Source organism: Prionailurus viverrinus, chromosome A3, assembly GCF_022837055.1.
Source record: "Prionailurus viverrinus isolate Anna chromosome A3, UM_Priviv_1.0, whole genome shotgun sequence".
Classification (NCBI taxonomy): Eukaryota; Metazoa; Chordata; class Mammalia; order Carnivora; family Felidae; genus Prionailurus; species Prionailurus viverrinus.
The window spans coordinates 101,819,932-101,846,917 of NC_062563.1; the positions used below are offsets into that span (position 1 = coordinate 101,819,932).

Here is a 26,986-nt window from a genome sequence, read left to right on the forward strand (position 1 = left end):
ATGCCCCTTCTAGATTTCTTTTCTTGAAACTTGAGAGAAACTGTTCTTGTCATGGTCACTCTTAACTTCCACATTACAAATCCAGTGGTCAGCTCTTAGTCCACATCTTACTTAACATAGCAGAGCATTTAATACACTTGGTTACTTCTTCCTCCTTGACACATTTTCTTTACTTGGCTTCCCCAGCACCATACTTGATTTTTCTCCTACATCACAGTGTTTCAGTTAGTCTCCTTTTCCAGTTTGACTTTATCGTGGTTCTTATAAACTTGGAGTTTCCAGGACTCTCGTCTTTTACTACTTCTTTGTGTCTGTACTAATTCTTTTGATGATTTCATTGATTTAGCCTCATGGCTTTAAGTATCATCTACATGCCAGTGACTCACAAGTTTATATATCCAGCCCTGTTTTTGCTCTTGAACTCCAAGTTTGTATGTCTAACTCCTCCTCATGTGCACTGAAGTGACTACTCACATACGAAATTTAACAAGCTGAAACTGAACTCTATCTCTTCTTCCTCTCATACCTGCTCAGCTTTTCATCTATATTCTTCTAATTGAAGACAACTCCATCTTTCCAGTTGACTTAAGCTAAAAAGTTTAGAGTCATCTGTAAGTCCTTTTCTTTCCTCATACTTAAGTCAGGAAATCCTGTTGGCTTTATCATCAAAATATATCCAGAATCCAGCCACTTCTCACCACCTCCACGTCTAACACCCTGGGCTGAGCCACTGTCCTCTCATCTAGATTGCTGCCACAGCCTCCTAACTACTCTTCCTGCTTCTGTTCTTCTACTCCTGTCTTGAGCCAGAATGGCCATACTAAAATGTGTCAGTTTTTGTACCTGCTCTGCTCAAAACCTTGCAGTGGATATCCCTTTCACTCAAAATAAAGTCTAAGAAGCCTTTTATAATGCCAAAAAGGCCCTGCAAGATCAGGACCCCATAATCTTTTAAACATTTTCTCCTCTTTTTCTTTGCCAGACATCTACTTTAGCCACACTGGCTTCTTTGCTGTTCCTTGAATAATCTCGGATATTTCTGTAAGGGCTTTTGCTCCCTCTGCCTGGAATGCTTTCTCCTGAAGGAGAGGAAAAAGAATTGTTCCTCTAACCTTGTGAGTTCTTGGCTGAGACCCCTGTAATAAAAGGCAGATTAGCAAGAGAAAAACAGTTTATTAACATATATACCTCATGTACACATGGGAGGTTCCTGGAGAAAAATGAGCAAGTCAAAAAGGTGGCTTAGAGTTCAGGAAAGGTGTGGGGAGACCAGTTTATCAGGAAAAGCACAGTAAGAGTAAAGTTTGTTACTCAGATATAAATCTGAGCCTTCTTCATTGATAGGTTTCTTATGATTTAGTGCCATTTCTTTTCGAGGTATAGAGAGGGAGACATTCTTACTGATGGAGATTTCTAAATGTAAATTTCCCTTACAAAAGGGTAACTTTTACTGTTTTCAGAGTTTTTTCCTGCATCTGCTGTTTCTCACAATAATACGCTCAAAATAATCCTTATGCCAAAGAAGCTAATTTTAGGGTGGCAGATATGCTGCCCTTCAACCCCCACAGTAGCCCCAAGGCTGGTTCCCTCATTTCTTTCAAGTATTTACTCAGATACCACTTTCTCAGTGAGGCCTATAATGTCCACTCTGTTTAAGATTGTGATTGTTCAGCTCAAATGCACTCCCCATCTCTTCTACACAACTTTTTCTCCCCCAGTAGCATATATCATCTTTTGTCATACTGTATATAGTTGATACTTTGTGTTGTTTATCTTGCTCACCAGAAGGTACGTTTTAAGGCAGCCTAGGTACTTGATGGTGGTACTTGATGGTTTTGCGTCACTGCTATACCTGTCACATAATGAGTTCTCTATAAATATTTGTTGAATAAATGAACATCCTAGGACTACTGTAGTTTTGGGGTTGTTCTTGTTCGGATTCTTGGGCCCCATCCCAGAGCTCTTGAATTAGAAACTGGGGATGGGGGGGGGTGTCAACTCTTTTGTTTTAACTAGACCTTCAGGTGATTCTGATGTAAATTACAGTTTAAGAATCACTGTTATAGTGAGTAGGGGTTTAGAAGCCAGGCCTGTTACTCACAGGTGGGGATATGTAGATAGATGAGGTAATTGACAACATGACTCAGTTTGTTCTCTCTCTTCCTCCCATCTTCTTTTCCTCCCCTTTTCCTGAGGAGGTAGCACTGGGAAAGAGGATTTAAATTCTAGTAACTTTCTGTTGATTTGTCATGTGTATCAAGGTCCCCAAGACCACCTTTAGATTCCAGTGATCACTAGGAAGACACATAGGACTCAGCATGTAGTCACACTCATGGCTAAGGTTTATTATATAGCAAGAGGGTACAAAGCAAAATCAACCAAGGGAAAAGGCTGATGGGGCAAAGTCCAGAGGAAACCAGGAGAAAATTTCCAAGAGTCCTCTCTCAGTGTAGTGTCACACAGGCAGGGCACATTTAATTCCTCTGACATCAAATTGTAGCAAGTTTGAAGTGTTGTCTACCAGGGAAGCTCTCTAGAAAGGTAGTGCTCGGGGTGTTTATTGGGGACTGGTCATATAGGCACTCTCTGCCTTAGCGGATAGCGTAATTCTAGACTCCCATAAGGAAAGCAGTAATTCATCATAAACCACATTGTATACACTTTAGGGCATAGTAAGCCTCTGTTATCAGGTAGGGTGGTGGGAACCCTTATAAGAATGGCTCACTGTGCCTTATACATGGGGATATGATAACTTTTTCTGCTGTGTTCATGCTTTTCAACATGGTATCCAAAGAAGTTTGTTGGGTTTTTTTCTATCTTTCATATAGAATATAAAGCATTTGGACTAAACAGTCTCTTCAGGAAATTTAGTAATGATGAAACTGTTTTGAGAATAATTTGAACAGTTTACTTTAAGTGGATTGAATAACTGAGTTTATTCACTTAGACATATTTTTTGAAAAATGCCTTGGCAGTATTATTCACAGTCTGTGCTATTTTGGTAATTACAAAAGTGGTTTATTTCCTAGTAAAGTTTTCTTATTTATTCCAAAAAATAAATTAAGATAGCTTTCTTAGCATTCACTTGAAAAATGTTATCTGTGAGTGTGACCATCTGCTTCAAAGCAGATATTTGTTTTTCTTCACTTTTCTTCCAACTCTCATGTTCAAAAGGGCCTATTTGAAATTTGCTGTCTTTTGGGTTTGCCTTCGTGAGTAACCAATCTTCCTTCTTTCTTTTCTTTCTTTCTTTCATTTTTATAGGCCAAGATGCTGAATTATCAGGGACACTTTCACTTGTTTTGACACAGTGCTGTAAAAGAATAAAGGATACTGTTCAAAAATTGGCCTCAGACCACAAAGACATCCACAGCAGTGTTTCTCGGGTTGGAAAAGCCATTGATAAGGTATGGTGTTGAAGGAAGTGTTTGAGATTTTTAAAAAGCATCCTTCATCTCCTGTCACTGCTTTGATAACATTTGCTTTCTCCAATTATTTTATGCTTGCTTTTAACAACTTCTGCAGATTTGGTTTTATTATGTTATTCTTAAAGTTTTCTGTTGATATTTAAAAAAAGAAAAAGAAAAATACAGCAAACCTTGTTACAGCCTTGTTGTTTATCCATTTGCTTGTATGATTGCGGTTCCTAGTATCATGATGAGTAAATTTACAAAGAAATTTTAGCTACTATGAGGGAGTGTGTTTACAGGGGTAACTTTTCCTACTTCCTGAGCAGTTCCTTGGCTGTGTCTCTCTTATGGGGCAGTTAGAATAACACCCTTGCATCCGTCTCCCCTGCATCATCCTAACTGTTGTCTTCCTGTGGACATGCTAGCTGCTTTTCTCCAGTGTTGTGTTCTGTGTGAGTGAGTGGGTTGGTTGCTAGCCGGCAGGGCCAGTCATTTCTGTTGGGTGATTGTTCCAGTGACATCTCTTGAATCTTCCTCATAAGCAGTTATTTTTAGCACTGGACCACTTTTGCCTTTGGAGTTCATAGTCCTAGTGGGGCCTAAGAGAAGAGGTATAAGGTTACTATGTGATACCCCTGACTACATCAGCCATTGGGGAGTTTGTAACCGGTTATGGACGTTTTTGTTGACCCATTGTAAACTTCTGGGAAGGTAGGAAGAACTTTTGGGAAGAGCTTTTTGTAGCAAAAACAGTCCTATGAGTTGCTTAGTTTGTATATAAGAGAGCTAATAGCTATGATGTAGATGGAAACTCATGGAATCCGGAGAGTGGCTTTGTCTAACTCATGGGTAAACCTAGCTGTTAGAAATTACCCTATAAAGCAGTAGTATTGAAGGGCTAGACAAGGCAGCCTAAGGCAGAACTATATGCTTCTAAGGAGATAGATCTCTTTAACTGGTAGGTACAGTGTGGCAGGACTGTGTGTGGCAGAGGCTCTCGGGATTGTTTGGGTAGCTGTGGTTTACAGAAGTGTTAGCGACCTTTCAGAGAGCTTTTGCCACTATCGTAGTGCTGAGGGCTTCAACTCAGCAAACGAGGCCAGAGAAGTAGTGTTGGCAGCAGCAGCCCCATTTTGGGTTAGTGATGGCATTTGCTAGCAAAGGCTGGGAAGGCAGTGAGTATTCTCTGAAATAGCTTTGAGGTTGTGATGCCTATTTGGTGACTCCAAGTGAGTGAACACAGCATTGGAAGTGGCTTTGGCATTAGACTTTTTGGGGGCTATGGGATTGGAAGTCTTCAGTTGGCCTGTACTGGCTTAAGTCCTTACTGGAATGGTGATGGGGCCTTTAGAGAGAATCTTAAATCACTGTGGGTGAGGAACCATCAGTTTCTCTAGGTAGAGTAACTACTGGTGGTATTTAGGAAGCTTCAGGTTTTGGTGGCTGACAGTGGTCAAGGCAATCTAATGGTTCTGATGGTTCAAACCTAGAGGTTGGAGGTTCCTAGACGTTCCAGGAGGCATCTGCTTGACCATCAGGCTGCCTGTAGTTATGACAGAGTGGGGGGAGAGTAAGACCAGAAGATGGCCATGACAGTGACAAGAGCTGAAGTTTTCACAGCCAATCAGAGAAAGAATCTGAGAAGAGATCTGAGAATCGGGAGAGGTGAGGATGGCCTCAGCAGCCATAGCTCAAGTACTTGGACTGCTGGCCACTAGGATCTAGAGCATTTGGGCCAGTAATTCACTAGCTCTGTATTCTACCACTGACAGGGTGACCACCTGTCCTCATTTCCTAGATTGTGCCTGTTGTCCTGTCATGATTATCAGAATCCTCTTCTTAATTCTTGTTCCTCAGCTATCAGTGAATTGGGAAGTGTGTCTTCCTTCTGATCCACCAGGTCTTTACAAATATTCATAATGCTTGTCAGATATTTTGGCTAATCTTTGAGACAAAACATTTAAGTGTATTTGGTACTAGAAACAAAAGTGTCCCTTTTTGTTTGGGACAAACAAACATGGATACCCAGGGAATGCATGAGGAGTAATCTACGTTCTGGCTTTTTTGGTGGGGATGTGTTTGAGGTGGATATTCCTAGTTATATATTTTAATTTACTCATTTCTCTTTTGAGGACATTTTTTTTTCATGTATGTGGAAGTTATAAGGGCTTTTTCAAGTAAAAAAAAATTTTTTTTTTTTTTTTTTTTTTTTTTTTTGTAGCTTTATGTTGCTGTGAAAGTAGTTTAGGTTCTAGGTGACGGATTCCAGATTCTTCTGATCCGTCCTATGAAACTACATTGTTAGGTTGATATTGATAACTGTTTGTTGAATTATAGTCCTGGGGCACAGAAGAAAGCCTGGATCTTTTAGCCCACTTCTCTAACATGTTTCACTGCATTTTCTCCTTCCCTCCCCCTTTTTCGGGGTGGGAGTATCTGCTTGGCCTCAGCTGTAGGAAGCTGTTACCCCACTAGAACGAACCAGACATTGTGCTTCCCGCATACAAAAGGAATTCTGTGTAGGCTGTTGTAGAAGATTCCACTGACTTGTAAAGTCTTCCTTTTCTTTTAGCTTAGATCTGGTAAATAAATCTGTACAAGCTTCCAGGGCCACCTGTTGTAACAGGGCAGGGTGGACTCCTTTGGGCTGGCGGTGAGCAAACAGGATGAAGCTGAAGCCATTGCGGCACAAGCCTTTAAGTACCACAAACAGACTTGAGTAATGAACTGGAATGCTGTGAAGCAGCCTGTGAGCACCATGTTATGGACACATTTTTCCACCCTGCCAAGAGGAGGACAGAGAAGCTGGTGACTCCTTTATGAGCAGGCTGGTTTTGAGTGAGGAACATGAGTAAATTTTTGACATGCTTGATGGTTTTTCTTCCTTTAATGTTTTAATGCTTGTTTTAAAGTTCTTTAGTCATCACTTAAAGTAAGCAGAAAAGAAGTTTGTGGCATTAGCTAAGGCACTTTCTGGCTTTTAATTATTGTGAACATAAAAAATTATTGAAGATTTCTGCCTTAATGTGTTGACTCTTTTCAGATGCCCACAGTATGATCACTATTTAAAATAAATAGTATCAGCCATTGGGTTCTGTGGCAAATTATTTTTAGTAAAAACAATGTGTTGGGCTATTTCTTATTTCCTTTCCCATTTTAAGAACATCTAGAGTTCTCTCCTGCTTAGGGCATTTACTTTAGTGTTTTACTTAGTCTTTTGGCTTTTTTTTTTTTTTTTTTTTTTTAGTTTACTTCCTAAGTAAGAAAAGTCAATAAAACCATTACTGCTTTAGATATGTGATTACTGCTTTAGGGTGTGTGTGTGTGTGTGTGTGTGTGTGTGTTAAAATAAATAGTGTTAAGATTTGAAATTGTCTGAAATTTGCTGTGGGGTAATTGAAAGCAAAATACATAGTCCATGTTCTTTAGAAGATTATGGTCTAGTTGGTCACATAAGAGTGCTGCTTGTACACGTGAAAGAACTGGAAAACTTCTGAGGCAATGTAAAATAAATTTGCATGGGATGGGCTTTGCTTACTGTAAATGGAAGATCATCGTGCCCTTGTTTAAGTTTTGTGGAGTTGGTATCTTAAATTTGACTTGGAAGAACAGGTAAGATTTCAAAACAGCAGAGTGAGGTGTGGTTTTCTGCAAGGCTGAGAAGGAGGCTGAACAACAGTGAAATAAATGCTGGACTGTGAAAGACTCTCAGGGACTGACTCAATTGGAGTGGCTGCCTTATCAGGAAAAAGCAGGATCAGGTTGATGGAAAGCCTAATGATTTGAGATTAGGGGAAAAGGGAGTGAATGATTTAAGCAGTTGAGGATTTGCTTGCCCTCATTAAATAGGGTGAAATTAGACTAAGGAGAAGTCAGGAGTAGGAAGATAATAGCTGTCACTTACTGAATTTTGACAATGTTCCAGCTACTGGGCTGAGTGCTGTACATATATCTATATTCTATGATGCTGGTACTTTTTTCCCATTTTAAGACTCAGATATTAAGTAACATACCCCAGGTGTGCAGCTTGGAAGTGCTGAATCAGGTTTTGGAAACAGATCTCACTCATGAGTCTATGCTTAAACACTGTGCTAGGAAATCAGTTAGGCCTTTGCCAGGGCAGTAGTGTTTTAAGGGCGGAAAATAAGGGTTAAAAAGTAGTTTTAAAAACTATTGGCCTAGGTGCGCCTGGCCTGGCTTGCTCAGTTAACTGTCCAACTTCAGCTCTGCTTATGATCTCACGGTCCGTGGGTTCAAGCCCTGCGTTGGGGGCTCTGTACTGACAGCTTGGAACCTGTTCAGATTCTGTATCTCCGTCTCTTTCTCCCTCTCCCCTGCTCGTGCTCTCTCTTTCTCTGTCTCTCAAAAATGAATAAACATTAAAAAAAAATGATAAAGTAAAAACCATAAGCCGAAGCTGATATTCTACCAGTAGATGGAGCATCTGCATGGATGAGGCAAAATGCTGACTATGTTAAAAAATGGCATAAAGCTATAAAAAGTGAAATGTAGAATATTTAAGATAGTTCTATGTGAACCATCTGGAACTGCCTTTTATGTAGGTTTGACTGTGGCATGAGAGGAGAAAAAGATACCAATGGGAGAAAAGGTGTTGGATTTAGCCATATAGATACAGAGTGGGTGAAGTCAGATATGTACTAGCTCTAAAGTTTTGTTATGTAATGGATAAATCCTTATGTAGTAGAGAGATGTTACTGGTAATGAAGGAAAAAGGAAATTAAAATGACTAGAAATGGAAATTTCACTCTGAGAAGAAAAAGACCTAAGTTGAATTCTGAAATATAGACAGATAATTTGATAATATATTTTGAGTGGAATTTTTAGAATTACTGAAAAGGAATGGTTAACAAAATTATGAAAAAGGCAACAATAATAAAAAGCAAGGAATATAGTCCCCTAGAAATAAAATAAAACATGTCAAACTAACTCCTCTCCCCAAATTACTACTTAGTAATGCAAGGAAATGGAGTAGACTGTGTGTTTAAATAAAAATCTCATACCTTTGTGGTCAAGATGGAAGATGTTTGTTCTTAAATTATGTGATTTGACTGGGAGCAGCTGCATTCTCAATACCTCGTTGGGTTTGGCCACAGTGCATGGTCTGAGGATGGATCTGACCCCCCAGGCTTGGCCACAATTGTTTGCTCCAGGGTGAGTACCTCAAAGTCCTCTTGTAGGACCTTTTTCATTAGAGCTCTTAATGGAAGGAAGGGCTGGGAATATGTGAGCCTAGAAGTGATTAGTAGTCCTTGAAAGAGTCTGGTCTGTTGTGGAAAACAAAATGCTTTCGCAGAGAGAAATAGAGGCAAAAGGTGGGGAGGGAACGAATATTTTTTGAGGTTCAGTTACCCTCTTACCTACCCCTGGTTACCTGGGCATCCTTCAAATCCAACTTGTGTGGGCAAAAGAGACTTCTGTTTATAAGAACGAAGAGTCCTGACTCATATAAACAGCTAGATGCTCTCTGGGTCTCTTCACTTGTGTTGGGCTCCATTTTCTCTGAAACAATACTGGTTTTGCCTTTTTCAGTCTGAAGATCATTCTCAAAAGCGAAGATGAGTTAAGTTCTGTTTTCTTTGCCATCTGTTACATTACATCATTAGCTGTAAGCTCTGGGCCTGTATTGTTCTTACCCTGTTTCAAGCGGAATGAAACTATATTCTTTAGTTGGTAATGATAATTATTTGCATTAAAGTATAGTCCACAGAGGAAAGCCTACACCTTTGCAATCACGTCTCCTATTAGGATACAGGATCAGATAATCCCACTGAACCTGGAGGTGGTACAGACCCACTTTGGCCTGAGGCCAGAAGATGAAATAGCTAGCTTGTTCTAGAGTCCTGGTCAGGTTGGGTTGAGAGGGAAAAGGGATCTTACACCCGGTAAGTTGTGCCAACTAATCCAGTGTGTAATTGTATTCAAGTGATTTTTAAATTAATGAATTTGTTATTAATGCTTCTGTTAATGTGTTTTTTGTTTTTATTTATGTTTCCTAAAATGAAGACTCTCTTAAATGTAGAATCAGGATTTGGTGGCAAGGCCTGGTTTTTGATTCAGCTACTGTGTATTGAAGGCTTATTGTGGGATAGGTCCCGATAGATATTTTAGGATAAGTTTTTATCAACACTTTGTAAGATAGGGATGATTGTCCACAGATACAGATGGGAAAACTTTGATCAAAGAACTAGAAAACAAATGGAGGAACTGGGTAAATACTCAGATTTTATGACTTTGAAGAAACTTCCTCAGTTGGAGTTCCTTGAGAGAATTAACTCCTGGTGTCCTTGGGTAGCCACTGTATGTATGAATTTCTCTCGTGTGCATCTAGAGTGGAAAGAGGTATGTGACATCTTTGGGAGAATTAGTAAAATAGTCCCTCAGATTTCTGTAATCTGTTCAGATAAGGAGGCAGTCAGACCAGAGCAGGAAGGTATGTAAAATAATTGTGAGGGATAAGGATGCAAATGTGACAGATGGTTAGATTGTGGAGCATTTTAAGGATTTTAAAAAGCCCAGCGCAGAAGTCTGGCATATCTCTGACCACACCACATTACTCTCCCCTTCGTTTACAAGGTAAGAAGTTACTAGTGTGACTTTCCCCTCCTCCTTCCTTGATTTGGCACAACCTACCTCTCTATTTTGAAAATAAAAATAGAGGTATGAATATCCTACAGAGGACAGAATGGAATGTCTAAGAAGGTAGTATCTACATCTAAAAATTCATCTACAAATGCTGATTATGACACACTACTGAGTTTATTTTCCAGCCATAGTTTGCAAGGCACTGCTGGCTGGTATATGCCCAAATATGGGTTATTTTCATCTGAGGCCTTGTGCCTCATCATCAGCTTTACTAGGTTTGCTGCATTTTTCCCTGAAAAGCTTATACCAAATTCCAGTCCTACCAAACATGTACGGTAGCAGCCCTGTTTTCTCATTTCTCACCTATACTTGGTATTATCAGATTTAAGATTTCTTAAATTAATCAGATGTGAAATATTATCTAGTTGTATCAGTTTGCATTTCCATCACCATCTTCAGGGTTGAACATCGATTCGTGTGTTTGACTATCAGAATGTCTCTCTTTTGTGAATTTCTTATTCATTGCTTGTCCATTTTTTTCAGTTAGGTTGTTTGTCTTTATTTATTTATTTTTTTCAACGTTTATTTATTTTTGGGACAGAGAGAGACAGAGCATGAACGGGGGAGGGGCAGAGAGAGAGGGAGACACAGAATCGGAAACAGGCTCCAGGCTCTGAGCCATCAGCCCAGAGCCCGACGTGGGGCTCGAACTCACGGACCGCGAGATCGTGACCTGGCTGAAGTCGGACGCTTAACCGACTGCGCCACCCAGGCGCCCCGATTGTTTGTCTTTATTATTGATGGGGGGATTTTGATTGTTCTCATTTTGGGAGGAATTTAAAAAAAACACCTCTTTTGGATGTATGTAAAATATGTACATATGTTAAGTAGATTTCTTTCTCTAGACTGTGTGTAACCAGAATTCAGGTCTTTTTATTCCCTATTAAGCATTTTTTGCAGTTTATCTCTTTCTCTCACTGCTAAACCAGATTGACTGGATGCTTAGAAGGGAAATTGATTCCTGGTATGTGCAACAATAGCACATTGTTAGGTTTATAACACCAATTTTTCTTCAAAAGTAGGTAGTTTTTTAAAATATTATTAATAGTATTAAAGAATTTGTACTTAAGAATTGAAACATATACTGAGTTTTATCATGTATTGTTACCACTTTCTCAATAATTATAATCTCATGAACTGTATTTCGGAAGTGTATTGGTTTTGGATGGTGAACAGTCAAAAACAGTCCTTAAAGTTTAACCAGTGTGTAAGCATGTTCGTGATGTGGCCAAAGAGGATGATCTGTTTAGATTTCATAGTTTTGTAATTTTTTTTTTAAGTTTATTCACCTATTTTGAAGTAGAGAGAGGGAGCACAAGTTGGGGAAGAGCAGAGAGAGAAAAAGAGAGAATCCCAAGCAGGCTCCTCACTGTCAGTTCAGAGCCCGATGAGGGGCTCAAACTTAAGAACCTGAGATCATGACCTGACCTGGAATCAAGAGTCAACTGCCTAACCGACTGAGCCACCCAGGCACCCTTCATAATGTTTTATTAAAGCTATTTATTCCTTCTCTGTCTCAGCTTCCAGATTTTAAAACTTAAATTCATCAAAAATATGAATGACATGAAGTACATATATGAGGTAGTATATGAATTCGTGTATCCTTGAGTTTCTTTCTAAGCTATAACATCCTCTTCAGACAGACACACCCTTGAATGTGTGCTCTTTTGCTTTTGATTCATGTTTGAATCCTGCTTTCACCTTTTAAGAACCTCTTCTCACGTCCTTTTTTCTTTAAAAATATGAGAGGGAAAAGTACAGTAAAACAGAAGTACTAATAATAGATATTTCTTTTTATTAGCCACTTCTTGGCTTCTGTGCAATGCTACTGATTTCCTGCAGCCATGCAAACGAATTTGGTCACCTAGCAACAGAAGCTGGAACTGATCCTAGCACTGATGCAACAGTAAGAACGTGCAGTTATAACAAAAGGAGTTCTAACACTGTGTTGCATTTCCTCAACCTCTTTTTATAATTTTAGCTGTAATTTTTACTATAGGTGAACAGAAAATAAGCTATGAAAGTATTTTATTTTCTTAGTAGTCTATACTGGAAAGTCAGAATGGCGGAAGGAAGCTCAGAACATTTCATCTAGTGCATTGCTCATTCATGCTTAGTTATATTTTCCGAACCTATCAAATAAGTTATAGAACTTGAATGTAGTAAAAAGACATCCTGAGCATGAGTGTTTGATTTTTTTCTTACCCATATAACAGGGACCATGGCATACCTTATGGAAACAAAGGTATGTGAGGGGCATAGTAAAATTGTTCAAATTTGTTTAAATATTAAATTTTAACATTTCCAAATGGTCGAATTTTACTTTTTTATGTATATTAAGAGAAGATTTGAAGGATTTTTTTTTTTTTTAATGTTTATTTTGAGAGAGAGTTGGGGAGGGAGGGAGAGAATCCCACCAGACTCATTGTGGATCCCGACTCGGGTCTTGATACCATGAACTATGAGATCATGACCTGAGCTGAAATCAAGAGTTAGAGGCCTGACTCAGCCACCCAGGTGCCACAAAGGAATTCTTGAGCAGTTACTATCTGATGGTAGCTATTAAAATTTGGACTTAATATATACTACCAAATGAAATAGTTTCTTTTAACATGTCCTGTCCTTTGAGCTGATGAGTATGTCTTCCAAAGTTGTTTCATTTCTTTCCTACAGAACAGATACCTTATAAATTTGTTGGAGATTGATGGGATTGGAGAATAATTATTAAATGAATATTTGGAAGTCTGAAGACTATGTTTGGATTGAATGAGGTTGACAGATCAGTGAGGAATCTTTCTTATGTAGTCTCAATAATTCTTGCTTATAGGTTACACTTAGACATTTAGAGAAATACTGGCAGATTCCTGAGTTTGTTATAAATGAAATATATAAATATATAATATAAATGAATATATAAATATGTATGAAATATATAAATAAATGAAATATCTATAAATGAATATGTAAATATATGTAAATCAAATATATAAATGAAATCATCTTCAGATACCCATTCCTTTATTCATTTGAATGACCATTTGCCTGGGGCTTTGTGTACTCACAGATACTGGACAGTATTAGAAGAGGAACAGAATTAGCACCATCTCTACTTCTAGCATTCTAGTGGTCATAGACGGCATAAAGCTACAATAATCTACTCAAAAGCATTGGTGAACTGTTATGAAGGCATCTCTCAACAGGCAGAATCTCATAAGCTGATTTGAAATTAGAGAGCCTCATCCAAGCATTTGTGGCCTTTTCTTCAGTGCTAGGGGCAACCTAGATTTAGTACGCGTGTGGAAGCTATTGCTTTAGCATCTCGGTGCTTTGTATTATTAGTATTCTTTATGTTAAGTACTAGACCAAGAAAGATGTTTATAAAAAACAAGTAAATAAAAATTTAGACTCTGACAGTAATTTTGGATTGTTCATTTTGGTTTTTGTCTGAATAAGTCTTAGTCTTAATATATGTGTTGACATCTAAAAATAGGGTAGATAGCTCTTTAAAGAAAGAGATGCTCAGTTTGGGAGAGGACAACTCCTTCATTGTGGTAATTGTAAATGGTAGGTGATTAGTAGTTCCTGCCTGTTGTTGTATGTGCTATAAAATAATCCTGTGTTTCTTGGTCTGATTTAAGCAGTGATTTCCTAGGATTATAATTTCAGTTAAATCTAAATGATCTTATCTAATTAAATTTATGTACTTAAAAAATGCAAGAAGGTTATTAGGGGGTAATGCCTATGAAAGATTTAGGGAATGGAAATAAAATTGGTCAGGGAAAGCTTTTAGACCACAAAGTAGACTTTTCTTCCTTTACTCTTGATGTTCAGAGTTTTCTTTTTTTTTTTTTTTTTTTTTTTTAATTTTTTTTTTTTCAACATTTATTTTTAGGACAGAGAGAGACAGAGCATGAACGGGGGAGGGGCAGAGAGAGAGGGAGACACAGAATCGGAAACAGGCTCCAGGCTCTGAGCCATCAGCCCAGAGCCCGACGCGGGGCTCGAACTCACGGACCGTGAGATCGTGACCTGGCTGAAGTCGGACGCTTAACCGACTGCGCCACCCAGGTGCCCCAATGTTCAGAGTTTTCTTACGGTATCATTTTCTATCTAGAGAACCTATTATAACAGTTGTTTCAGAGCAGGTCTTCTGGCAACAAATTCAGCTTTCCTTTATCTGGGAATGTTTTTATTTTCATCTTCATTTGTAGAGGATATTTTTACTTGACATAAAATTCTGGGATGACTGTTCTTTTCTTTCAGTACTTGAAAAACATGCCACTTCTTTCTAGTCTCCATGGTTTCTGTGGAGAATTCTATAAGCAGTGCATCACTTTTCTCTAGCAACTTTCAAGATTTTTTCTTTGTCTTCAGTTTTCAGCAGTTTGATTGTGAGGTGTCTGGGTTTGAATTTCTTTTAGTGTATCCTTTTACAAGTTTGCTGAGCTTCTTGAGTCTGTAGGTTTATGTCTTTTGCTAAGACTGGGGAATATTTTTTTCTACATTACACTCTTCTCTCCTTCTGATACTCTGATGAAGTGCATGTCAGGTTTTTTTGTCCCACAGGTCTCTGACGCTCTCTTCATGTTTTCCAGGTTTTTTTTTTGTTTATTTTCATTATTTTCTTAATGTTTATTTATTTTTGAGAGAGAGAGCACGAGCAGAGGAGGAGCAAAGAGAGAGGGAGACACATTATCTGAAGCAGGCTCCAGGCTGCAAGATCATGACCTGAGCCGAAGTCAGACACTGACTGACTAAACCACCCAGGCACCCCTTTTTATTGTTGTTTAGATCGTTTGTATTGATTTTCACTGACTTTTTGTGTTATCACCTCCATTCTATTATTGAGTCCATCCAATGAGTTTATTTTGATTACCGTATCTTCTGTTTTCTTTGCTAAGACCTTCTGTCTTTTGTTTGAAAGTGTTTGTTCTTCCTTATTAGAGCAGTTTTATAACTTGATATCTAAAGTCTTTGATGATTTCAGTGTCTTTGTTCTCTTGGCATTGATGTCTGCTGAACATTTATTCCCATGTGAGTTTAGATTTTCTTAGTTCTTTGTATGCCAAGTAATTTTGGATTGTATCCTGGACATTTTTAAAACAGTTGACCCTAGGGGCGCCTGGGTGGCTCAGTCGGTTAAGCGGCCGACTTCGGCCCAGGTCATTATCTCGCGGTCCGTGAGTTCGAGCCCCGCGTCGGGCTCTGTGCTGACAGCTCAGAGCCTGGAGCCTGTTTCGGATTCTGTGTCTCCCTCTCTCTGACCCTCCCCCGTTCATGCTTTGTCTCTCTCTGTCTCAAAAATAAATAAACGTTAAAAAAAAAAATTAAATGCAGTTGACCCTTAAACAATATCCTGCACAATTGAAATTCTGCATATAACTTTTACTCCCCCGAAACTGATAACTTACTGTGACCAGAAGCCATACTGATAACATAAACAGTTAACACACATTTTTAAAAATGTTTTTATTTTATTTTTGAGAGAGAGAGAGAGAGAGCAGGGGAGGGGCAGAGAGAGAGAGGGAGACACAGAATCTGAAGTGGGCTCCAGGCTCCAAGCTGTCAGCACAGAGCCTGCCTGACACGGGGCTCGAACCCACACACTGTGAGATCATGTCCTGAGCCGAAGTAGGACGCTTAACCGACTGAGACACCCAGGTGCCCTAACACACATTTTGTATGTTGCGTGTGTTATATAGTATATTCTTACAGTAAAGTAAGCCAGAGAAAAGAAAATGTTACTGAGAAAATCGTAAGGAAGAGAACATACATTTATCTTACTGTATTTATCAGAAAAAGAATTCACATATAAGTGGATCTTTGTAGTTCAAACCCATGTTGTTCAAGGGTCACCCATATTATGTTACGAGATTCTGGGTCTTCTGTAAATTCTATGGAGAATGTTAATGTTTTTGTTTTAGCAGACAGTCAACCTGGTTGGGTTCAGGCTGTAAGTTCTGATCAGTCTTCTCTGAGTTGTAATTTCAGTGTCTGAGCTATTTTAATGTGTCCTGTTTGTATGCCAACCAGCAGCCATTCTGGGACCTGGAATCTAGTTCTGTCCCCTAGTTTAGTTTTCAAAGTCTGGCATATTCCTTAGGGTCAGACCCATGCACGTGAAACTTGAGAGTGAACCTAAGGGTTCAGAAACAACTTTAAAGGGTCATGTTGTTTAATTCTTCCCTCTCTGGGATCTCCCTATGACTTTATGGTTCTCTGGGGCTGCTGTTTTGGTCATTCAGCCTGAAAACTGGGGCTTTGTTTACCCTGCTCTGTGCATTTATGGAGATTATGCCTGTACCTGGGGGTGGGTGGTAGAAGGACAGAGAGCAGATGCAGTAGAGGTTTTTGCCCCTCCTTCTTGGGACCACAGCTCCTCTGATTAGAGAGAAAGGACCCCCCCCCCCCCTCAGAGTTTTAGGTTTCTCGCTGTAGAGGTAGATTTCTAAAGATATCCTCCCAAGGTTCTTGTCCCCTGGTTATTCAGACATTAATCTAGTTACCGCTGTGAAGGGACTTTACAGGTATAATTAAGGTTACTAAGCAGTCGACCTTAAAATAGGGAGATTATCTAGGTGAGCCTGGTATAATTCACATGAGTTCTTAAAGGCAGTAGAGGTTGGTAGAAAGAAATTCAAAGTGTGAGGGATGTCACCTCTGTTGTTGGCTTTGAAGATAGAGGGGGCCATGAGCTAGGGAATGTGAGTGGCTTCTATAAGCTGAAAACACTCCCTATGCCAGTTAGGAAACAAGGACCCTGGTCTTAAAACTGCATGGAACTGCATTCTGCAAGAACCTGAATGAATCTGGAAGCAGATTCGTCCCATATTCTCAAAACAAGAGCCTAGGTCACTGACACCTTGATTTCAGCTTCGTGGGGCCTGGAACAGAGAAACTGCTGGAGCCTGTTGGACTTCTGATCTATCAAGCTGTGAGATAATAAAATTGATTTAAATTAACAAAAACTAGTGCACCTACAGACTGCCTTGAGCTAGAGTTGCAAGAAAATGGAGGGGAAAAACATGTGATTTCCCTTCCTGTCTTTCTGAACGGTAGGAGAAACCCATTCCTGTTTCTCATGCCAGAACTAGAGGGCTTCTCCTGGAGTTCTGTGTCCATATTCTGGGTGCCTCGTTCTGTGTTTTGGCTGTATTGCATCCAGGCTGAGAGGTAGTGGTGGGAGAAAAATAGTAAACTCACTACTAGTTCTGTGACCCTCTTCTCAATCCACTTACTACCGTTAATGGTCCCTGACTTGCGATGATTTGACTTAAAATTTTTTGACTTTATGATGGTGTGAAAGTGATAGGCATTCAGTAGAAACTGTACTTGGAATTTTGAATTTTGATCTTTTCCTGGGCTAGTGATACTTTGCAGTATGATCTGCATTACAGTATTCAATAAATTACATGAGATATTCTATAGTTTATTATAAAATAGGCTTTGTGTTACATGATTTTGCCCAACTATAGGCTAACGTAAGCATTCTAAGCATGTTTAAGATAGGCTAGGCCAAGTTATGATGTTTAGTAACTTAGGTGTATTAAATGCATTTTCAGTTTACCTTATTTTCAACTTATGAGTTTATCAGGATGTAATCATAAGTGGAGGAACATACGTAATTACTTTTTAAAAAATTAATTAATTAATTGAGAGAACAAGCAGGAGAGGGGCAGAGAGAGTGGGGGACAGATGATCCAAAGCAGGCTCTGTGCTGACAGCAGCGAGCCTGATCTGGGGCTTGAACTCACAAACTGTGAGATCATGACCTGAGCTGAAGTCGGAAGCCTAACTGACTGAGCCACCCAAGTGCCCTTGTAGTTACTTTTTAATGTCCTTAAATGGCTGCTGCGTTCATTCTGTCCTGATTTTATAACTGTATTCAGTGGGATAGAGTGGAATGTGTTTACATGATCTTACCCAGAACTGGAACTCTTAACATGTGTTTTGAAAAAATCCTTTATTTTCTTATAAAAGGAACATTTGTTCTTTGTGTGGAGAGTGGTAATCTCCAGTGATAATCTCTGCTAAAACCTTAATGTATATTCTTTCAGACTTTTTCCTAAGCTTTTACAAGAATTTCTTTCTTTCTTTTTTTTTTAAACAAAATGGGGTCATAATTTTGTAAAACTTGCTTTTTTTCCCCTTAAGGTGTCCTGGGCATTTTTCTGTGTTAGTAGATGTAGAGTAATGAACCTCACTTTTTCATTGTGAATGGTAATACTAGAATAATAGCTACTACCATTTCATTTAACCAATAAGGGAGTGTATTAATTTGCCAGGGCTGCTGTAACAAAATGCCACAGACTGGGTGGCTTAAACAGACCTCTATTTTTCCACAGCTCTGGAGATTGGAAGTTCAAGATCAAGATGCTGGCAGGGTTGGTTTCTTCTGAGACCGGTCTTCGTGGCTGGTAGATAGCCATCTTCTCCCGGTGTCTTCACATGATGTCTTAGTCCATTTGAACTGCCAAAACAAAATACCATAGACTAGGCTATTTAAACAACAGAAATTTGTTTGTTTCTGGCTTATAGATGATTTGTCCTTCCTGGCTTATAGATGATTGCCTTCTCACACTGTCCTCACAGGGTAGAGAGACAGAGAACACTCTGGTGTTTCTCCTGTTGTCTGATAAGAGCCCTAGCCCTATCAGATTAAGGCCCCACCCTTGTGGCATCATTTAACTATTATCACTTCCTCACAGATGTCTCTAAATACAGTTTCGTTGGTGGTTGGGGCTTCAATGTAGGAATTCGGGAGGGGTGGAGATGGGGACATCTAGATATTCAGTTAATAACACATGGCTTTTCCTCTGTACCTGTCTGTGTCCTAATTCCCTCTTTTTATAAGGATACCAGTCCTGTTGGATTAGGGCTCACTGTAATGACCTCATTTTAATTTAGTGAGGTACTGAGAATTAGGACTTCAACATGGGAATTTTGAGAAGATGAAGTTCAGCCCATAATAGGAAGGTACTTTTATTTTCTCCACTTAAGGAAGCTGAGGCTCAAAGACTTTGACTAATTTGGCGAAGATCACACAGCTAGTAAGAGAGAGAATGAGGATTCAAACCCAGGTAGATTAGCCTCAGAGTCTGCTCTCTTAATTACTTGGCCATTTTCCCTCCCCCCAACCCCTTGCCATGGGCCTTGCCATGATTATTTAATCCTGTGTTGGACGTATGGGTTTTCTCTCTTTTCCAGTTAGACAGTGCTGTATTGAACATGTTTGTATAGTTAGCACTGTATACCTGAAAATATTGCTGTATTCACTAGAAATCAGTTTATCCACAGAAATGACTAAATGTATGTATTTTCCCAAATCCCCTCTGAAAATGTACCCATTTACTCTTCCAGCAATAATCAGTGAGGGTGACAAGTTTTGGAAAGCAGTGGAAAAACTACTTCTTGTGGTAGGCTGCAGATAATTTGAATTGGGTACTTACTGTGGATATCTGAGTGAAACGAAGGGTACTCTTTCTGTTAGGTAGGGTGAAGATCATATAAAATGGTATATCCTAGTCAACTCATGATTTGTTTTCTTTTTTTCAGAATTTTGATTCTGACATTAGCAGTGTGGGAATAGATGGCTGCTGGCAGGCAGACAGTCAGAGGCTTCTCAATGAGGTGATGGTGGAGCACTTCTTTCGACAAGGGATGCTGGATGTGGCTGAGGAGCTCTGCCAGGTAACGGTGTGCCTGCTAACAGTGTGCCGGTGGGTGAGAACATGATGCAAAATGAGGGCACTCAGGGGAGTTTTGAGTTTTCTTTTGGCCACAGACAGATTTTTAATATTTTAAGTGCCAGGGCTGACCTCATCTTACTAGGAAGTCCTTTTTTCTTTTCTTTTCTTTTTTTTTTTTGAAGAATTTTTTTGTTTTTATTTTTGAGAGAGAGCGCGTGAGAGTGCGAGCAGGGGGAAGGGCTGAAAGAGAGGGATACAGAGGATCCGAAGCAGGCTCTGCACTGTCAGTGTAGAGTTCAGTGTGGGACTGGAACTCATGAACTGTGAGATCATGACCTGAGCTGAAGGCAGATGCTTAACTGACTGAGCCACCCACATGCCCCACAGTTCTAGAACTTCTTATTTGAGTTGTTTTTTTTCCTTATCCCTGCCTCATCACAGCGGTCCCAGGTAATCAACCAAGGGGTCAAAAGTGATACTACTTTCTCCATTTCCTCTTTTGTTAGGGAAGGTAGTATAGCAGAGAAGAAGAGGATAAAGAAGTTTACGTATGTTCTGCTGATCTGGCCCAACTTGCAGCATTTTGTTTATCAAATAAGTTTCAAGCTAAAATTTACTTCAGTGAGCAGCTTTGCCTTTTATTGCTAGTAGATATGAGCTTAAGGATCTCAGAATAGTTCATCCATTCTACCTAGTTGTAATAATGGCAGCTGCCATGTATTTAGAGCCACAGGCCAAGCCCTGCCTTTATTCCTTACTGCAATCCTGTGAGGTAGAAATTGCTTCCATTCTACAGATAAGGAAACCGAGGTCTGGAGAAGTAGCTTGCCCAAGGCCATATGGGTTCTTCGTGAAGAAACTAGGATTCAGTCCCAAATTCATGTGTCTTCAAACTCCCTTTTAGTCCACCATATGTTACTGTATTTTCTGTTTAGAAAAGTGAAGGACTATAAAAATTAAATAGTTTAATGTCAGTGTGTAAGCTAGACTTCTAATCTAAGCCTTTTCTTTTTTCTTTTTTCTTTTTTCTTTTTTAAGATTTTATTGTTAAGTAATCTCTGCACCCAGCATGGGGCTTGAACTTACGCCAGGATCAAGAGTTGCATGCTCTACTGACTTAGCCAGCCAGGCACCCCTTCTATTTTAAATAATTCGGAAAGCCAATAATTCAAGTCTTTCTCTGTACCTTTATGGGAATTTTGTGTGTGTCCATGTAAATTTCCTAAAGTGAATTGTGTCTTTTAGCGTTAAGCTTATTTATAAGTAACAAAGACCCAGAATACCACTGGCTTAAAAATAATGGATTATATTTTTCTTGCACAGAAATAGGAAGTAGTAAGCCATCCACAGCATCTATAGTAGCTATGCTCCATGAGGCTTTTGGGGACCTAGCCTCCGTGTAGCTCTGCTGTTACTAAGGTGTCCCCTGTGCTTATGGTCCAGGATAGCAACCAGAACTCTAGGTACACCTTTTGGTATTCCAAGAAAGGGAAAAGAGTACATGTTTGTATTTCACCGGCCAGAACTTCCATCTCGCAAAGTCCTACTCCATACAGTTATGGAGTACAGCTTTATTCCATACAGTTATGTACTCGGCTAAAATCTGGGGGCTCTGCTACTTTGGGAAAGAAGAAGGAATGTTAGTAGGACTCAGTCATCAGTCTGTACCATAGAAACACATGTTAAAAATTATTTTTTAATGGCTTGCCTCATATTTTATCATTTAGAATATGCTTTTAATATATTTCTTTGTCTGATTACTGCTAACAAAAGTTCTTTCTGTTTTTTCAGGAATCTGGTCTTTCTGTAGACCCAAGTCAGAAAGAACCGTTTGTGGAGTTAAATAGAATTTTAGAAGCATTAAAAGTCAGAGTTCTGAGACCTGCTCTGGAGTGAGTTCCTATGTTTGTTTTCTTTTGAATACTTGGGGAGAACTCTCTGTAAGGAAACTTAATTAGAAAACACATTAGAGATTTTGACATATATCTGTACCCCTCTATATATCTCACCTGGGGTAGACTTCAGAGAAAGTGAGGAAGAATTATTTTCTTTCTTTTAGCAAAGTGAGAATGGGGGATGGACAAATATGAGAAAATGGTTAGAGCCTTCTTATCAGTTGATCTGAATTCCCAGAAGAGAAAAAGGGTTTCCTATATCCAGGCTATTCTACTGCTTTAGACTAGCATTATAACTGAAGTACTATTGTTCAAGTGGTCTCAGTTTGATATTTGAACCTCCATAATGTGCGGGGTTCTGTGCTAGCATTCTAAAAAAAACAACTTAATTGGCTATTGGAACTAAGTGGTATGCAGGAAGACTGCAGATATTGTTATGAAGGAGTTCTGTGCTGATTACTACATTATAAAATGTAATGATTCACTGTGAACTTGTCATTGATATGAATTATCTTAAATTACTGAGTAAGCCATGATAAGTAATACCCTAGAGCAGGATCAAGAAAGGTTTTTTGTCAAAGGCAAGACAGTAAATATTTTAAGTTTTGCAAGCCACATAAGGTCTCTGTCACATATTCTTCTTTGCTTTATTTTACAACCCTTTAAAAATGTAAAAAAACAAAACAAAAAAACCCACAAAACCATCTTGGCCATCTGGTATATAAAATGGGCAGCAAGCCATATTTGAACCTTAGCCATAATTTGCTGACCCCTGTCCTAGAATTTTTTAATGTGAGGATTACCAGGTGGTTTAAAAAAAAACAAAAACTCATAAAATAAAAGGAAGAAACTGGATGATAGAAACAGTGATACTGTTACGGGGTTCTAGGCATAGAATTCTGGTATTTTAAAATTGGAAGTATTTGAGATTATTGTTTTCAGAAAAAAAAGTAGGTGGGGAGATTCTTGATTTTTTTTTTTTTTTTTTTTTGTAAAATTCCACTAACCTATTTAATTCTGCATATTTAGTTTTCTGTTTCTGATCATTTATCAATTCTTAAAAGATTTGCAAAGTTTTGAAACCAGATCAGATGAACATGTAGAGATAGATTCCTGTGTACATTTATAAATGATAAATTCCTGTATACATTATAAATATGAGGCAGGTAGGTCCTGTATCTTTATTTATTTTTAAAAAAAATTTTTTTTTTTAACATTTATTTATTTTTGAGACAGAAAGAGAGCATGAACAGGGGAGGGTCAGAGAAAGATGGAGACACAGAATCTGAAACAAGCTCCAGGCTCTGAGCTGTCAGCACAGAGCCCAACACGGGGCTCGAACCCACGGACCGCAAGATCATGACCTGAGCCGAAGTCGGATGCTCAACCGACTGAGCCACCCAGGCACCCCTAGGTCCTGTATCTTTAAAGATAGACATCAAATTGTACCACTGTGTATGGCATACATTACCTTTACAGTTTTTTTGGGTTTTGTTTTTTAGCAGATATTAGATTTTTTTTTTTTTTTTTTTTTTTTTTTGGGACAGAGAGAGACAGAGCATGAACGGGGGAGGGGCAGAGAGAGAGGGAGACACAGAATCGGAAACAGGCTCCAGGCTCCGAGCCATCAGCCCAGAGCCCGATGCGGGGCTCGAACTCACGGACCGCGAGATCGCGACCTGGCTGAAGTCGGACGCTTAACCGACTGCACCACCCAGGCGCCCCAGATATTAGATTTTGACACACCTGGGAGATTAAATTCTGTCAAGTACCAGTCATAACTCTTAAATAGCCACTCTCCCATCTACTTTCATGTTTTACCCATATGATTAAACATCTATAGAGAAGAGTGAGGGAGCCTAAATATAGAAATGTATGGGTTTTCCAGTTGTTTCATAACGATTTGGAAATAATATTTGGGTTATTCAACTGATAGTCATTTATCCGTTAATTTCTCAGGATTTTTTTCATCAAATTTTTGTTGAGTGCTTACCATGTGCCACAGACTGCTGAGTATTTAGACCACCTCAGCTCTCAAAGTACTCAAGGCGTTTCCCTTTTGGAGTGAAGAAAATTGATAACACCCTTTTAACTTTGTGCTTTTTCTGTAAGATCTAAGATTCTTACTGATAACTATATCATATGTATCAATTATTTCTATCAATGTTTTCTGTTAACTGGTAGCCTCAAGCAGTGCCTCTCAGGCAAAGGCAGGGTTCATTCTATCCCCTTGGTTGTAATAGTGGAAATTACTACACAGTAAAAATTTTGTTACTTTACTTTTCTGGGAAGGTTGCCATATTAAATATTATCAGTATAGGGGGATGTGGCGGCAATTATAGTTAACTTTTCTTGAGTGCTTATATACCGAGCATTGTTCTAAGCATTTTACGTGTATTAACTTATTATATTCTCATCATAACCCTATGAAATAAATACTTATTTTATAGAGGACGAATTGAGGCCTGGCAGGTGCTTTGTGGAAGAACAGGATATGGAATCAAAAGGTCACATGAAAAGCACTTCACATGATGTCCTGTGAATACTCTTCTCTAAGAGACTTATTACTTTAGCACATTACAGGGGCCATCAGCAGTCCTAAAGAAACATTTAATGTTGCCAAATTCCATGTTCCCCATGCATATCTGACCACAGAATCCTTGTTCTTGTCCCCAAACCCCCCCCCCCCCCCCCGCAAAACGCTAAAACCCACAAAATTGGAGACCTACTGAACAGAAGCTTTGAAAATGATAGTTTAATAGAAATGTCTGTTACAACAACTCCGACTTTTCCAATTCTTGCCTGTTACTGGTGGCTACAAAGCCCTTATTTCCTCAGCATCTTTAATGTCCAAGGTACAGAGAATTCACTTTATTCAGCTCATAGCAAAAGTTGACGAATATGGGACATCAGTTTGAAGAATTCTGGTTCAGGTACAAGACAGTATCTTTCAGTCATTGTGGCACTTACTATTTGTCCACGCTGGGAGAGGCAGCAGCATGGAACCATCCACGAGGGGCTGCAGCACTTCCTCCAGGCAGTCTAGACATTTGGGGAGGCAGAAGCCAACCAAACAGATTACTATGGATAGAGGCGATGAAAGGAACTTTGGAGAGCATTAGCTATCAGTTGCAAATGATAAGACACAATGGAAAGAAGGAAGAAAAGAATGTTGATATGGCAGAAGTGGCAGAACAACAGCTAATTATATACACAGAGCTGGTTAGGACACTGCCTACTCTTTTGTTCCTGCCCCCTTATATTTCTGACTTTGTATATGGATTTTTCTTCTCCTCCAGATTGCCTTATCTATTTTTTAAGTTCTTCTTGGCACCTGGCATGGTGCTTTACTTCATAAGCGTATGGCATACTTCAGTAAATGATGGAATAGTTAGAAGGAGAACTTTGAGCAAACGTGAGACCTCTTCCTTCATGGGGGAGATAGAGGTCAAGCCAAAAGTAACTCGTGTCAACAAGAGAGTAATAGCAACTTAACACAAGGGGATGGAGAAATATTAGAGAAACAGAAACTGTTGTTATAGGTATGAGCCAGTTACTGACATTTTAAGTGCTGTCTTCAGGGGAAGCCTGTCTTCAGGTTGCTTGCCTTAAAGGTGTTTCAAAGAGTAATACCACCTTCTTGAATTTGCCACAGTCTATGGTCTGGCTTACAACCTTGCAGACTTCTTGGAAACCTGGTTTTTCAACACCGAGGAGTAGGCCCAGGGGCCCCCAGCACTTGTTTAGAAGAATTTGCAGTTTAAAAGAGTTTGCAAAGCCTCAGTAGAACACTGTGAGGGAATAGAAAATAACTGAATGGTTATGAGAAGGAGACAGAGAGAGAGAAATTAAAAGAATTTTTCACAGAAGAGAGAAAAATATTCTGTTAGTTTAGACCACAGAAGAATTTTAGATTGGACAGGCCATGAACAATCTGAGGCAGCCTGTTGAAAAATGAAAGGACTCCATCTCTAAGCCTAGTGATTAGGTGGGGCTAGAAATAAAAACCACAGAGGGATTATGATGAGCTTAACCATTGTAGTTTCTTTGTGGTATGAACAGTGGATCTAAGGAGAAGGAAGTGTTTGCCAGACTTAGAGAAATTGTAGTATCTGTGAATAAAACACCATTTATAAGCGGAGAAAGTTTTTAGAAAATGAAAATGAAGGCAGCAAGCTGAAGTACCTGATCACAGAGCCTTGACTACCACTGGCAATGAGGGTGACAATGATTAGGCAGTTTCTGGTATTTGTTTTCTTGTTTTTAGTTTTGGCTTCCTGTAGGTGGGCAGTCTTGCTGACTTAGACATTTTTTAATAGCCACATAGAACCACAGAAGAAAGAAGGCTCTGATAGATATACCATTGGAGAAAAGGAATTCAAGTTGGATTTTTTTTTTTTTCCAGAGCTTGAGTTTTTTGTTTTTATTTTTGTTCTTTTTGGGTTTTTTGTTGTTGTTGTTGTTCAGGATGGTTCTTAATTCTGAAAAGGCAGAAAAGGTGAGTTAAGGGATACATTTTTAACTCACTGTGCCCATGTGCTAAGTCTGGTGGAGACGGAGCTATTCTATTAAAAAGAAACCAATTGAGGTGCGCCTGGGTGGCTCAGTGGGCTGAGTGTCTGGCTTCGGCTCAGGTCATGATTTCATGGTTTGTGGGTTTATTTATTAGCAGTAAATAAAAAGCATGTCATACTTAAGAACTTTATTTAAAAAAAATCGCTAATTGGTAGAACTGTGTCGTCCAGCATGGTGGCCACTTGCCTCACATTGCTTTTGGGACTCTTACCAGGCACTGCATTATGGAGAGGCTCAGATTAAAAGTGTGCGTGTTGTTTGTTTTGTTTTGTTTTGTTTGAAGTAAATCAAATGCGTAACACTATAGTTTGTATTTAAAAAAAATTTTTGTTTTTAATGTTTATTTATTATTGCGAGACAGAGACAGAACATGAGCATGGGAAGGGCAGAGAAGGGGGAGACACAGAATCCAAAGCAGGGTCCAGGCTCTGAGCTGTCAGCACAGAACCCGACCCAGGGCTCAAACTCACAAACCAGGAGATAATGACCTGAGCTGAAGTCGGATGCTTAACCGAGCCACCCAGGCGCCCCTGTATTATTTTTTAAAATAGCATGTAAGAAGGACAAAGATTCACACCAGTCTGAGATGAGTAAAATGTTAGTAGTTCCAGTGATGAACTCAGTCCATATCTGAGAAACTGCCATTTGCAAATATTTCAGAAAAGAAATGTTAAGCTATTCTTTTTGGTCTCTAAAGCAGAGTTAGAGGATTCTTAACCTTTTTTGGCTGAACTTTGATTTTTGTCATTTTTGC

The 26,986-nt window shown here is 39.2% G+C and overlaps 1 protein-coding gene across 4 annotated transcripts in view; it reads left to right on the plus strand.

The window, feature by feature from the left end:
* The window catches only part of RMND5A (required for meiotic nuclear division 5 homolog A), a 62,941-nt gene that overhangs the window by 16,975 nt on the left and 18,980 nt on the right, over positions 1-26,986 (plus strand). For 3 of the 4 annotated variants that reach the window (XM_047851337.1, XM_047851339.1, XM_047851338.1), the window contains exons 2-4: positions 3,265-3,407; positions 19,629-19,763; positions 21,554-21,654. In XM_047851337.1, coding sequence (XP_047707293.1) covers positions 3,265-3,407; positions 19,629-19,763; positions 21,554-21,654 — 379 coding nt within the window. The remainder of the gene's footprint in view (positions 1-3,264; positions 3,408-19,628; positions 19,764-21,553; positions 21,655-26,986) is intronic. The other variant, XM_047851340.1, reaches the window with a different exon arrangement.